The sequence below is a fragment of the Dama dama genome, chromosome 19 (genome assembly GCF_033118175.1).
Source record: "Dama dama isolate Ldn47 chromosome 19, ASM3311817v1, whole genome shotgun sequence".
NCBI lineage: Eukaryota > Metazoa > Chordata > Mammalia > Artiodactyla > Cervidae > Dama > Dama dama.
This window is the reverse complement of record NC_083699.1, coordinates 59,399,799-59,414,467: the sequence shown is the minus strand read 5'-3', so window position 1 is coordinate 59,414,467 and position 14,669 is coordinate 59,399,799. Positions and strand designations below refer to the sequence as shown.

The following is a 14,669-nucleotide window of genomic DNA, read 5'->3' as shown; positions in this document are numbered from 1 at the left end:
ATCCCTTCAGTAAAAATCCACCCCAGTTTCAAATAATGCTCCAAGCATTTCTGTTCTTAAACACTGTGGCTGGGGGGATGGTTACTAGTTCTTTTCACTAACAAACTTGTTCAAACAGTTCTTTTTGAAACACTTCCTTCTCTAACACAAATAGGTCAACCAGATTCAAATCTGAAGGAATGAAAAACTACTCTCTAAATCAAGGGCTCTTTGGAAAAACTTCTATTTTACCTGAGTCCCTACAACTTTTCTTTTCCAGTTTGAATATAAACTGAAAAGCCATTACAGAGTAAGACAACTTTTGAAGCCTTACGCCTGAACAGTTATTACAGAGTAAAATCACTTCCCCATTGGGCATGCCCGGAATTCAGGGGAAATCTGCTTTCAAGTTTGTCTGATGGCCCTGGACCAGATGCTCCAAGGTGGCCAGAAACCTTTGTCTACACCCACTTAGCAGATTTCTGGCTCTTTATCAGGAACTAAGAGGTTTATTTGCAGAAATGAATCATTTCCTTCAAAATATCCTTTACCCTATTTACATGCTTGCATATTCCTTCCATTTTGTTTTCCCTCTACAGCTTTACTAAGGGAATTAATTATCTAGAAGAACAGGAACATACAGTAAGTACATCTGAGATACAGGATGAGACACAGTATGTCATCTATTAGGCCTGGCTAAGACCAGCAGCTGATGCTAAATGGGAAGGAACATGCACCAAATGTTTTTTAATCACAAAGTTAGTAATTAATTGCTCTTTAAAATACATTTTATGCTTCTTTCTGTCTGTGTACATGAAATGCACATTTATTACATGCCAAAAATTACAACATTATGGTTTAAATGTGACTGGCACGGAAGTCCGGAAATCAGAGTTAATGTTCCCACAGCAACTTTAATTCTGTCCGTGTGCACATGTAGAGCTCTAATCGTCTTCCGTTCCAGGATAATACATATAGATGGTTTGGGAAGGGAAGCTCAAGACCCATATCCTCAACTGTAGTTACCGGAAAAAAACAAAGGATAAAAGCTGTGCTCCTTTCCACGTACGTGGATAAAAAACAATGTCCTCGCGCCCGGTGTTGTGTAATCCGGGAATGAAAAAATCCGCTGTGATGTCGGCACTCAAGGGGACAGTTTCTGTTGCTGTGGGAACCTGAACTTTGCATTTCCTGACTTTGGGGTAATTAAAATGTCAGCCTTAATGTGGCATTAATGGAGTTTGCCATAAAGAAATCCTCTTTGTTTTGTTCTCATAAAAAATTGCTTAAAAGTTCATAATGAACCAAGTGTACTAAAATCTTCGGTCTGGGGGGACTGACGCAAAGGTTTGGGAGGGGGAAGGCCAAGTGAGGTGGAACGCCTGAGAGCAAAGAAAGAGACCACCCGGCTCCTCCCTCGAAAATGCTCAGCCCCTTAAGATTCATGCTACCTACAGAGCTAAAGTTAAACCCGCCCACACAACAGTTTGGTAATGTGTAAAGGTTAAATTAAAAATAAATAAAAACTGTTAATGCATAAGTGCATCTTGGCAAGGACACAAAAAATGAGATAATTTGATGAGGCCAGTGCAGGACACGAGAAGGTAAGTAACCACAGATGTCAGCTTCCAACAAAACAGACATCAAACTAGGTCCTTCCAAAGTAGGGAGGCAGCCAAAGGGGGTTGGGGAAATCGCTCCTCCCTTCGACCGGAGCCTTATCTGGAGGAAGACAAAATGGAAGTGTCTGTCACATGTACATGACTGAGATGTGCTAGGCTTGACAGTTGTCAGGAAAGGTTTCCCTGGGAAGAGCTCCAACCGCTCTCCTGCGGTAGGCGAGTAGGAGCAGGTCTAGTCCTACTTCTCGGTTTAAATGGAGAGGCTGGCTCCACCCATCCTCAGCCTAGCCGTGGAAGCTGTTCTGTCAGACGCCTAGGGGTTCGATGCCGTTTGCATTCGGAAGCTCATTTTAATGGCTCCCATTACCATCATCTGCATTTGTTTACCACGAGATTGTCAGAAGTGGTGAGGAGGTGACACGCTAAGGGGTGGTGGGGGAATATTTCTAGAAGGTGATCATAGTGGGCGCACTGGAAAGGAGCACGTGTTTCAGTAGTGATATTAACCTCATCATTTCACCAAGGAAAGCATTTCTCAGCCATATTCCCTCTTGCTTTGACTTTTACTGGAATCTTTGCTGGATTTGAAGTGGCTCAGGAGGTTAAATAGCCATCTGAGAATTTCAGAGGTCACACTTGTCCTTTTTCTCCAAAATATGGGCTGTGTCCTTCAGAGGTAACAGCACCATGGGTTGCCCACCCTGACCAGTTCATAGGCAGAACTGACTTTGCATTCATGGGGATGCTTATTCACCGTGTTCTATAACCCCATCACCAATATGAGTAGTTGCACATTTTCAAGAAACCTGTTTCGAGCCAGGAATACGATCTCCAGACTCAGAACAGAGAATTCAGGTTGCTCACAGTGACAGCAAATCCACAAACATCCCCCTCTCTCCTCCCCCTAATTATCAAGCATTCATCTATATGGGTGTCAATTTTCTTAGTTTTCCCATCTGTAAATTGGGAAGAATTATAATGACTGACAGAAAATGGTCATTAAGCCATGCCTAAGAATAATTTAGCTAAACACATGACAAATAAAAAGGTGCTATAAAAATTCAGGCACTTGTGAACACTTAGAACACCACATACTGGTGGAATGTTTCTGAAGTTAAAGATACTAACAAGTCAAGGGCACTATTTTTAAATGCCCCAAATCTGTTAGTTCTAAATAGAAACTGAATATTTTACCTTAAAGAAATTAGGCTTTTAAATTAATCTATGGTAAGAATGACATTTGAAAGTAAAAAAGAAAAAAAAAAAAAAAACTCTCTTGAATGCAAGAAGAGCATCCAAAAATTTTAACAGCTTAAAATAAATCTCTTTCCTGTCTTCTCTCAAGCAATCTCCAAATGGACAGATTTCTGTGAATCTTTCCTCAAAACAATTTTCTTCTAAGTGTAGGCTCAAATCAGGACAAACTACAATCCAAATATATTTGGAGAAAAGTATAATCAATTTAAACAACAGGTTGGAGCAGAAAAGATCTACACATCTTCATGGCGAAATCAGAATGACTTTCTGAACAGCTGGAGATTAGGTTTCTCCTCCCTATTTGTTCCCCTTCCAACGGCATTCAGACCTAACTGAGCTCAGATCCACTAGCTTCCTCAGGGTCACCAAGGGGCTGCTCCTTGTACATATTTCATGTTAATGTCACAGGCTGGCCAAAGGATGCTTATGGTAAAGTATAATCAACAGCCCAGTGCTGTTTCTTTCTATTCGGCAAAACATTCATTTGGCTGTAACGGGATTTCTGGGCTAAGGCCATTCTATGTAATCTTCCCCATAAGCTGTGGCAGAAAGCCAGACGTTGGAGGTCTGCATGCAGGAGCTCCAGGCCCTTCTCCACAGGAACAGGCTACCTTCCTGGTAGGTAGGGACAGTGCGCACATGTCTATGGGCACCGTGCCATGCTATTTTCCAATTCTTCCTGTAATTACTATTAGGCTGGAGACTGCCAGGCAAGAAGGCCAAGAATGTTACTATTTTGACGGTCCACAGAACACAGTCCCCACTTCTGACCCCCAAGTTTCTCTATGGAATCAGCACCTTGGTACAATGCACACGGGTTGCAGACACTTGGCTCTTGTTATTTCTTGTTTCGTTTTCTTGCGACAGCTGAAGTATGGTCTCAGCTCAGTCATAAGCAGAAAAAGGTGAGGTCCCTTATCTAGAGGCTATTATGATGAAGAACGTACAGAATGGAATGTCCCAGCCTCATCCACCTCTCGCCCTTTCTGCAAAGTTTTATGTTTGCTTTGTCAGAAAAATAACAATAGGAGATTTAAAATCTCATTTCCTAATTAATAATTTTTTGCTTTGTGGACAGGATAAATGGAGTTCTTTTCTGGAAAGAAAACTTTCTTGGTCTTAGCTTAATCCAAAGAAGAAGACTCCAACTTTCTGCCTGACATCCATTGTGGAGGTCAGTTCTGAGTAGCTGTTGGAATAAAAGAATATTCTTTCCCAATGGACTCCAAGTTATCCTATTCCCTTCTGTCGTCAACACACACGTTTCTTTCTCTCTGAAGTACTGAGTTATGTTTCAGAAAGAGAAAATATCTTCTAAACGTGGTTTATCAACTTTCTTAAAAGAGAATTTGAAGAAGTGATTCTCAGATTAGTGGGAAGACAGTGAAAATAAACAGCAATGGAGTGATTTCAATAGCGACAATCTCATTAAGCTGCCCATTTCCAAATTTAGCCTGCAGGCAGTTTTTTTAATTAAAAAATATTTTTAACCTGAATTCTTATTGGTTACGTGAAGTCTGGGTGGCTTCTGAATTCTTGGAAGCCATTCTCTTTTCTTCTATAAATTTATGCTGTCCTTTAACCACTTCAAAATAAATTAAAAACTGGAAAAAGAAATTCAGCCAAGCTACAATAACTAATGCAAAGCTGACTTGTGTTATGTAATTTCAAAATGGAAGTTTCCTTTTGAGGTCCATATTTGGTCATTGAATTTCGTCATGGTGGAAATACCATTATTCAGATCACGGGGACAAAAGAATAATTAGAAAATAGCAACACAGCTTCTGTTTTTGAGTTAATGTTATGAAAGAGAATGTGGTTCATGTAATTAATCTGCCTTTTGAGGCCAAATGACTGGTCACCTGGTTTTAAAACACACTCTAGCTTTGAAAATATAGATGTTGGCTGACTCAAAATGGTGGTAAGTTACTTTTGGCTACTTTGGAAGACCAAATGGAAACAGCTTGCTCTGAATGCAGAAAAGCCTGAACCCGAGGGGAGAAGCCTGCTCCAAGTACCGTGAAGACACCATCACCTCAGTGGTGTAAGTGGTGTACTCACAGTCAGATGACCCGGTATGAGCGTGCGAGTTTGTCAGTGAATGTGTTGAGTGGATGAGGGCTGAGCCTGGAGACAAAACAGCTTCAAAGTTCAGGCAGGGAAGGCCCGGCTTGGCGCTGGATCCACCCGGCTGAGTAATCTCATTCTCCTCAGATGCCTTCTGGTTTTCAGCTGTCTTGGGTTTCTTCCTGAAAATAAACAAAGGGCCCTTTGAAGGAACTGACTGCATATTTGGGAAAAGGCATTTTTAGAATCTGTTAAAGATAACTTGGTTTTTTTTTTTTTTTTCCTGAGGGGGGATGGGAAGGAGTCCAGTATGTCCCTTGTTTTAAAACAAGCTGATTCTTGTTTTTTTTTTTTTTTTCCCCTCCAGTAATGGCCTAACTGGGAACACATGAAAGCATATGGGCCAAGCAAACAGCACCACATTTGGACTCTGTTGGCTGCATAAAAAGACCCTGTCCCAGAACTTTAGACAGCTTGAGCTACGTATGGCTGACATTATCCAAGAAAGCATCCTTTCTTCCCCCCGTAAGAGTTTTAACATGGTCTGGAAAAATACTAGTGGAGGCTTTACCGTTCTAGCATTTGTCAGGTAGCTTAGAGACAGGACCCGTGGAGTAATGGGAGGAGCACTGGACTGGGAGTCAGGAGACTTGAGCTATGGTACTAGCTGTGCCTCTAACTTGCTGTGTGGCACTTGGGCACCTCACTTCACCTCTCTGGGCTTCAGTTTCCTCATCTGTAAAATAAAGGGCTTGGATTAGAAGGCCTTAAAGGTTCCTTCTGGTTTTCAGTTTCTATTCACGGAACACATTACGGAACAGTCAACTTTCTTGCTGTTATTAGATTTTGTTCTGGATCAGCACATAATTTCAAATCACAGTCTAAACTTGCAGGCTGTACCAATGAGAAGGGTAGTGATGAAAAACTTTGTTAGAGCAGCAAATGAAAAGTGAAAAGAGCTTAGACTCCAGCAGGTAAAGAAGGAAGATGTCACAGAGAGATCCTCTATTCCAACTCTTTCCTCATCTGAAGTTTAAGATTCCCTTTTAGAAACATAATTTACTGCATGATCCTGGAGTGCAGGAGTGTGACTGTGTGTTTGGGAAGAGAAGGGTGAAGGGAAGTAGAAAGTAATTGTGATTTGGGACCAGGAATAGGAAGGGGCAGAGCTCAACTATCAGTCAGCCCCTCTCCCTCGGACCACGCAGCTGATATAAATGAACACATACTTAGCTTATGCTGCACGCACCCTTGGCCCTAGTCAAATCAAATTATTTGTCATACTCTGAACACCGCCCCACCCACCCCCGCCAGTTTCCTTGGCTCTAAGCTTTTTCTATCATCATAGTATAGTGAACAGAAAAAGTACTTTTAAAAAATATTTTCTGGTAGAAGATTATGTGTGGTACAGAATTTGTTGTAAGTGGGTCTGTTCCCATGTTTCCCTTGTTTCTCTAAGCATGGCAATGGACTTGTTATACAGAATATTTTGTATTGAAATTTGTTGTACTGGGTAGTTAAATCTGCCCTCGCAGAATATGGTGTTATGAATTAGCATGCTGTGTTTCTGGTCCAACAGGTTGTGAAATCAAATCTGCTTTTCCAGAGGGCAGGAGGCAGAGATGGCATGGTGAAGATGAAAATAGAGGGAGAGCGTTTAGACATATTTTTAGGATGGAGGAAGCCAATACAAAAGCAACAAACGGCAATCCTTTACCAACTCTTTATTAAATGGTGACTAAGGAATGAACCTCCAAATCTTGATTGTCTATGTGGGCCTCTAGGGACTGGTTTCTGGTTTTCAGTGTAAGGAAGTACCCAAGATTAGAGTTCCCAAAACCCAGCTGCTTTTTCTTCATGAAAATCAACGCTTCCTCTACAGTCCCTGTTTCTCTCACCACTGTCTGTCACCAGGTTTGTCACCATGTTGGACACCTCAGGGTCACACATCTTCTTCTGCCTTGAAGCCATTTTGTCAAGTCCTGACAATTGTGCATCCTTCATATTTTGCATACCTATGTTTCCTTTCTGTTTGCATTGCTATCACCTTAACACTTTTTATTTAGACTGTTGTTTACTTCCTGACTCCCATCCTCCTTGACTTCTCCACTGCCACAGCTTTGCCTTCACTAATCTGAATGACCATGTCAGGCTGGCACTCCAGGTGAATTCCATGTATATGAGACCGCAAACTCTCTAAGGGTAAAAAACATCATAGTTATTTTTTAATTCCCTGCGTTCACCCATTCGTTCCTTCTTCCTTCCCTCCACCTATTCATTTATTCATGTATTCGTTCCACAAATACTTACTATGTGCCTGCAATGTGCCAGCATGGGCTTGGAAATAAAACAAGCCTGGTTTCTGCCCCCCTCCCATATTTGCTGTCTAGTGTATACCGTGAAGCAGAGTAGCTTAGACAAAGCTGTCATTCAATATAGGTTTGTTGATGGAATGAAATTGAGTTGAAATTAAAGTATATTTTGAGAATAGTTATAGTCTGAATCCCAATTAAGTTTCCTACTCTTTATGCAGCAGGGAAATCTACCTTGACAGGCTGTTTTCCTTGGAATCCAGAAGTACATTTGATAAGAGTAGGACTGTTTTGCCCACTAAAGCTAGGCTTGTCCTCATGGGTCATTTAAATATCGAGATGAAACACTAATGACAGACATCACTTAACATAAAAAATTTATTTCTGATGTTCATAAATAAGGTCTAGGCTAGTTTCAGATGTACTAATTTCCTTGGTTTCTTTCAGGAAATTGAAGAAACCGTCTTTGAAATGTAAGTGTATGGCCAGCCCACCAACATTACTCTTTCATTTTAACTTTGCAGAAGTTGTATTGTTCTTTCTATTGATGGCATCGCTTCCTTCTCTCGATTTGATCCTGCCTCCCACCTGACATCCTGAATCATACCCTCCTGTCTGTCATCTTAAGGATCACTTCTGGGGAACATTCATAGCCCAGAGACACTGAAACCATCTCTACAAATAGAGAATATTGAAAACTCAACCTTTTGGCTCTTCATTCCTTCATTTGCCTAAAATCCCTTTACTTGTTCTTAGACCACTGGGCTATTTCCCAACTGCACATAACAGAGAGACATTCACTGACCTTAGAAACAATGCGTTTTCCGTCTCACTCTCTCTAATAGTGGATTCCTTTTTCCGGAGCTAAGAAACTCTAAAACATAGCAACCATCTACATTTAGACATGCACCCTAGTTTTGCAGCTCATATTTTATTGAGGGGGAAAAAGGAAGTCTTGTAGTAATTAATTGAAAATACCTTCTTTGGTATAAAAGAAGAACATGAACATGGCATGTTCGAGGGCAAGCCTCACCAAGCCTCAGAAGCTGTGCACTAGTCCCTGGAGCCTTTAGAGGGCAGCAGCGCGCCAGCTGACTCCAGGCAGCGTGTCAGGCAAACTCCCCACCAGACCAGAACCTTCCTCCTGGTCACCATGCCAAAGGTTGGTTTGCCAAGCTCTCTGGCCGCTTAGCTTCCTTCTTTCTTTTCTGTTTCTCTCTCTCTCCCTCTCTCTCTCGCCTCCCACTTCCCACACTCTCTCTCCCTCCCTCCTCAATGTTAAAATTATACACTCTGATGAAGTCGCCCCTCAACCGGAAAATGAAAGCTCCAATGAAAAAGTTAGACGAGCCAACGACAACAAAGAGAGAAACTGGGAGAAAGGGGAGAGCGGGCTGGTGAGGGGGAAGGACTGAAGAACAAGAAAAGGGCAGATGTTTCGTAAATATATGCAAAGCAAAACTGGGTGTACCCTGAACATTTCCACAGAGAAACAGACCAATCATTGTGCACTTCCTCCCGCCACACTGGTGGAGCTCTGCTTTAAAAAAAAAAGTGTGGCCACAGGCACCTGCCTTTCAACGGTCAGTTCTGACATGCTGACTATCTCCCAATTGTCCAAAGAGAACAAAAACATTTTCATCTCCCCACAGCAAACGTTTCTGTTATGAGAAAAAGGCTGCTTCGAGGAGTGGAAAGGCGATTTAAGGTGACGGGTGGTTGAACTGGCCAGCAGGACCTACTCGTATTTAACTCTCATTGTGCTGGCCATGGCAACAAGTTTGGGGCTGAAACATAGCAGTGAGTAAGGTTGTGGGTGATGTTGGCTCTTTCCTTACTAGACCATATTGTATGTGGCAAGAAATATACATGAAAACATATTGAGGAGATGGTAGGTAATAAGCATGTTAAATGCATGGAAATTAACTAGATCGGTGGCATTTGATGTATAGATTTCACACTTCTTTGCACATATTGCACACATACAACGATGGCAATGCTCTCTGCGACATATGGAAAATAAATATTTTATCTCTGTGAGCTCTCATCAGTCTCCGGGGGCTGCTGAGGGAGAGTGTTCTCTTCACCAATTTTCTCTCTTCACTGGGCTCCCACCCTCTCCTACATATTAACATGCCTTCCACTCATCAGCCTGGTTGGGTGGAAGAGAATTAGAACCCCTTTTTCATAAATATTGAGTCACTGTTTCATGACAATTTTGACCCCTGCCCTGCCTGTCCCCCATCTTTTTGGTGTGGTAATCTTTTCCTTATTCTGCTTCCCAATGATACATGGAAGAAGCTTAGTACAGTATTTGGGGAGGAGGGCAAAGGGGAGGTGGTAACAAACCACCTCAGTGGGGACTGGCAGTAGAACTGAGCTCTACCATCCAGTAGCTGTGTACCTGAGGCAGATTCCTCTGCCTTGCTGGGCCTCAATTTCCTCATCTGTAAAATGGAAATAATAAACATTCTAGGGCTGCTATGCTATGCAATGCTAAGTCATTTCAGTCGTGTCTCTTTGTGACCCCATGGACTATAGCCTGCCAGGCTCCTCTGTCCATGCAATTCTCCAGGCAAGAATACTGGAGTGGGTTGCCATTTCCTTCCCCAGGGGATCTTCCCAACCCAGGGATTGAACCTGGGTCTCTTGTGTTTCCTGCATTGGCAGGTGAGTTCTTTACCACTAGCACCATCTGGGAAGTTGATGTGAAGATTAAATAATTCCTGTTGAGTGATGGGCACAGCGCTGGCACACAGTCAGTGCCCTGGGAGGGTAGCTCTTTCATAGAGTGTCGGTTCTGCAGTTTTCATTTCAGCTAGAAGGAGGCAATTCTTTTATCTTAGTCATCTTTTAAAATATCTAGATTTGGGCAGGGGCAAATGGATTAAAATTGTAGCAAAGGCAGAACGAATGCTAGGATAAGCAGTCTCCTCTTCAACACTTTTTTTTTACGGTATCACCCTCCTGACACCTTCTTTCTGTTCATGTGTTTGTCATTGCTGCTACTACACCATTAGCTCCTCTTGAAGCTGGGGGTCAAGCAAGCTACACTTGGCCTAGAGAAGCCCATCAAACCTGAGCACTATGGTCTATTCATTGAAACCAACCTTTGGCACTCTAGCTTATCATGTTTTCTTACAGTTTATCCTTTCACCGCTTGGTCTAATGTTCTCAGATCCATTTGAGATGTTTTCATGATTAAAATATTTTATTCTTTCAATTTTTTTAACCTTCTTGGCAAGGTTGATTTACAATGTTTTTCAGTATATTTCTCCCTCACTGTATCAGTCAGGATCTTGGCAAGAAACAGATGGCACACTGAAAGGTTTTAACTGAAGAGAGTTTAATGAAAGGACTCTCTACTGAGGTACAGAGGAGGTTAAAGGACCCTCAAGGGAAGTGATGCACCAAGGACTAGCAATAGTGCGAGGTTGTTAATCTCAGCTTTAAACTGCTAAACCGGGGCTGGGGTGAGGACAAGTATGGAGCTTCCCACGTCCAGTCAGAACTGGAGTTGGGAAGGGGCCTGACTGAGAAGTACCCTGACCCTACTCTCCTGTCTCTTGCTAATGCCTCCTTTTGTTGTTGTTGTTCAGTTGTGTCTGACTCTTTGTGACCCCATGGACTGCAGCATGCCTTTACCATCTCCTGGAGTTTGCTCAAGCTCATGTCCATTGAGTCAGTGATGCCATCCAATCATCTCATCCTCTGTTACCCCCTTCTCCTCCTGTCTTCAATCTTTTCCAGCATCAGAGTCTTTTCTATGAGTCAGCTCTTTGCATTAGGCACCAAATTACTGGAGCTTCAGCTTCAGCATTAGTCCTTCCAATGAATATTCAGGGTTGATTTTCTTTAGGATTTACTGGTTTGAACTCCTTGCTGTCCAAGGAACTCTCAACAGTCTTCTCTAGCACTACAGTTCAAAAGCATCAATTCTTTGGTGCTCAGCCTTCTTCATGGTCCAACTCTCACATCTGTGCATGACTACTGGAAAAGCCATAGCTTTGACTATATAGACCTTTGTCGGCAAAGTGATGTCTCTGCTTTTTAATATACTGTCTAGATTTGTCATAGCTTTTCTTCCAAGGAGCAAGCATCTTTTAACTCCTTTTGGCCAAATTAAAAGGTAGCCAGAGAAAAAGGCAGCCTGGGTGTCATAATCTGGAAATGTCAGTCTCCTGGGCCATGTATTAGGGCAGGGAATGTTCTATGGTTTTGCATGTGTGTCAGAGGTGAGGGAGGGATGAATTAGGATACTATTTCTCCCCTCTCCATATCCTTTACCTTTTCTCCCATTATACTTTCCAGAAGGAAAGACAGCAAATAAAATGAAAGCAATTCTTAGTGTTCAAGTGCCTATTTTGTCTATTTGCAATTTATGGAGGAAGAAAACTGAACTTAAGAGCAGGGAGCTCCCTGTGAGCTGTGAGAGCAGGGATTTAGGTTTGTTCTATTTGCTGCCATACTTTTGGTTCCTAGAACAGTGCCTGGCACTTGGCAAATACCCAGTAAATTTTAGTTGACTGAATAAATATACTCACATCTGCCGCGCCAGACACCACACATACATTATCTCATTTAGTCATTGCAACAATCCAGGCAGGTTGCTAAGCCTGGTTGTGCAGGTGTTATGGGAGTAGGTAGGTTTTAAAATCTAACACTTACCTCCTCCCTACTCACCCTTCAAGACTTGAGACTTCACCTGGGGATTGTAAACCCATAGAGAGGGATTCACTTGTAATTAGAATACATTTTTATACCATACTGGGTTTCCCAGGTGGTGCTAGTTGGTAAAGAATCAGCCTGCCAATGGAGGAGACTTAAGAGACGTGGGTTCGATCCCTGGGTCGGGAAGATACCCTGGAGAAGGAAATAGCAAATGTGGGTTGCCCGTATTCTTTCTGGGAGAATTCTATGGACAGAGGAGCCTGGAGGACTACAGCCCATGGGGTCACAAAGAGTCAGACACAATTGAGCATCTGGGCAATGTTTATACCATATTCACCTTATTGAATGACGGTTTTGCACCAAGCAACTCTCTGTAAGTTTTATTATTATTTCTCTTTTACATATGAGGAAGCTGAGCTTCTGAAAAGCAAAGGCTGAAAGAATTAGAACCCAACATTTCCATCCTCAAGGTCCCACAAATCATGAATACAGGCACTGGTGTTCGGCACAGAGGCTCCCTTGTGGGCTTCCTAGACATTTTTAGGAAATCTTAGGTCCCAATTTCTGTCCTGATTCTGGATTGAATCCAGAATCTTTTCCATCCCAAAGAATAAACCAGGCTGAGACTTTGAAACCAGCTGTACCCTTGTGTTTGCAGTACTGTACTCTGTGATGGAAACAAACTTGGAAAGCTGTCCGGATGTGGGGATTTCTAAGGCATTCTTTCGCTTGAACTTAAGGATGACGGTGTTTACACAAGCAAGCTGCTCACATGGGTACAGAATGAGGACACTCTATTTTTGACCTTTTGTCATGTCTTTAGTCCCCAGTCCCTCCAGCCCATTAGTCCTGTGGATCAGTCTGGCAGTTCCTGTCTTCATTCTGGCCAGGTAGGCCTGACTCTCACCTACACATCCACCACCACCAATTACAATCCAGGTGACTGACAGTATTAAAGGTAGAAAGCAATGCAAAACAAAACAATACAAAACCCTGACTTCCTCCTCTTTGGGTTTGATTTATGCCCAGAGTAGCTAAAGATACAGAGGATATGAATGTGAAAATCCTACCTGAAAAGCCTGGGAGGGATGTTAGTTTCCTAGGTTTAGCATTTTCCAGTAACAGACATGTCTGTAAAACACCACCCCATTACCTGCCTCACACCATACAGGAAAATGAGCAAGTACAACAACCAGCATGAGTTTTTGTTTTAAAATGTATAATTATTTTGCATGCATAGCCTCTAAATAATTTAAAGTTCTGGCTTTTATAGTGAAAGAAGGCATATACTTATCCGTTACTTCTAGCAGTGATTAATCAAAACTTGATGTCACTCTTTCATCAGTATTTCCTGTTGGCGTCCAGCTCCTACCCCAAATTACTTCTTCAACTTGACTTGCAAGGGTCCTACTTCTACGTAAATGTCTGACTTGAAGGGAACTCAATCGAGTGCCCTGAGCCTTGCATCCTGAGGGTAGAGCTGACCTGGGCACAATGGTTTAGAGTGTGGCTGAAGGGGCCCACAGACACAAGGGTGGGTTTTGGCCCCTTGGGTAGCAAGGAGACTACAGCATGGGGGCACAGAGAGGCAGCTACATCACAGGTGGCCATGGGCACAGAAAGCTGGCTCACAAATGTGACCAGGGCAGCATGAAATGACAAGCTGCAGCAAGATTCAACAGAGCAGCACAGAAGGGCAATGAGAGGCAAACAGAGAGGACTGGAGCTGCCACAGATTCAGGCTGAGGCACAGATGACCCAGCAGAACAGCACCGGTCCCTGCAAAGTGCGTTGTAGCTCAGCCCAGTCCCCTGGGAAGCGGGTGCGATGCTGCCCAGGGCTCACACTGCAGGCTGGAAGCCGAGAACCAGTGTGGGCACCTCATGACTGAGTCTGGTTACCTCACTGCATCCAAGAGATGAAGCCATATAAAATTTCATCTGCTCTTACAATTGTGAGTGCTTTTTTAAAAATTAAACAAAGTGAACTGAAAAGCCTTTCATTGGCGGCATAATGTACTCACAGTAGTTTTCAAATTAATGGTGTCACTCTTCAGGTAAATCACTCCAAGGCTTGGGCCTAGTGCAGCTGTTCATTGGGGCAGGGAACACAGAGTGGCTGCATCTGGATCAGAAAAGAGACAAACAAAAATAAGGCTGTCAAAGGAGGAGGGGATGGAGATCACTAGTTTTGAGAGAGCCCTGGGACTTGGTTGAAAGTCTGGTTCCGCATTTTGCACCAGAGACCTGGCAAGTCCGGGGAGGGAGATGGAGACGGTGTTGTCTAGGCCCCATTTGCAGCATTTCTACCCAACTGCCTGTGTGGTGTGAGAACGTCGATAGCACCAACCAGCACAGATGGAGCTGATGGAGCTGACGTTGGAGCTGACGTTGGTCCTAAGTTGGAGCTGAGGGTGAGGGCAGAGTAGTGGTCCCCAACCTTTTGGCACCAGGGACCAGTTTCGTGGAAGACAATTTTCCCACGGACTGGGGGTAGGGGGGTGGGGAGGGGGATGCGTTCAGGATGATTCAAGTGTATCACATTTATTGCTCACTTTATTTCTATTTATTTTTATTTCTGGGCTTCCCTGATGGCTCAGACGGTAAAGAGTCTGACAGCAATGCAGGAGACCTGGGTTCAATCCCTGGGTCTGGAAGATCCCCTGGAGAGGAAAATGGCAACCCATACCAGTATTCTTGCCTGGAAAATCCCATGAATGGAGGAGCCTGGCGGGCTACAGTCTATGGGGTCGCAAAGAGTT

The 14,669-nt window shown here is 43.1% G+C and overlaps 1 protein-coding gene across 50 annotated transcripts in view; it reads right to left on the bottom strand.

Annotated features, from left to right (window-relative positions):
• The window catches only part of ZBTB20 (zinc finger and BTB domain containing 20), an 846,735-nt gene that overhangs the window by 45,071 nt on the left and 786,995 nt on the right, over positions 1-14,669 (bottom strand). For 48 of the 50 annotated variants that reach the window (XM_061167116.1, XM_061167114.1, XM_061167131.1 and 45 more), the window contains 3 exons: positions 13,932-14,032; positions 5,497-5,661; positions 4,920-5,107 (listed from right to left, as the gene is read on the bottom strand). In XM_061167116.1, the coding sequence (XP_061023099.1) occupies positions 4,920-5,107; positions 5,497-5,507 (199 nt within the window). In that variant the 5' untranslated portion in view covers positions 5,508-5,661; positions 13,932-14,032. The remainder of the gene's footprint in view (positions 1-4,919; positions 5,108-5,496; positions 5,662-13,931; positions 14,033-14,669) is intronic. The other 2 variants (XM_061167161.1, XM_061167162.1) reach the window with 1 other exon arrangement.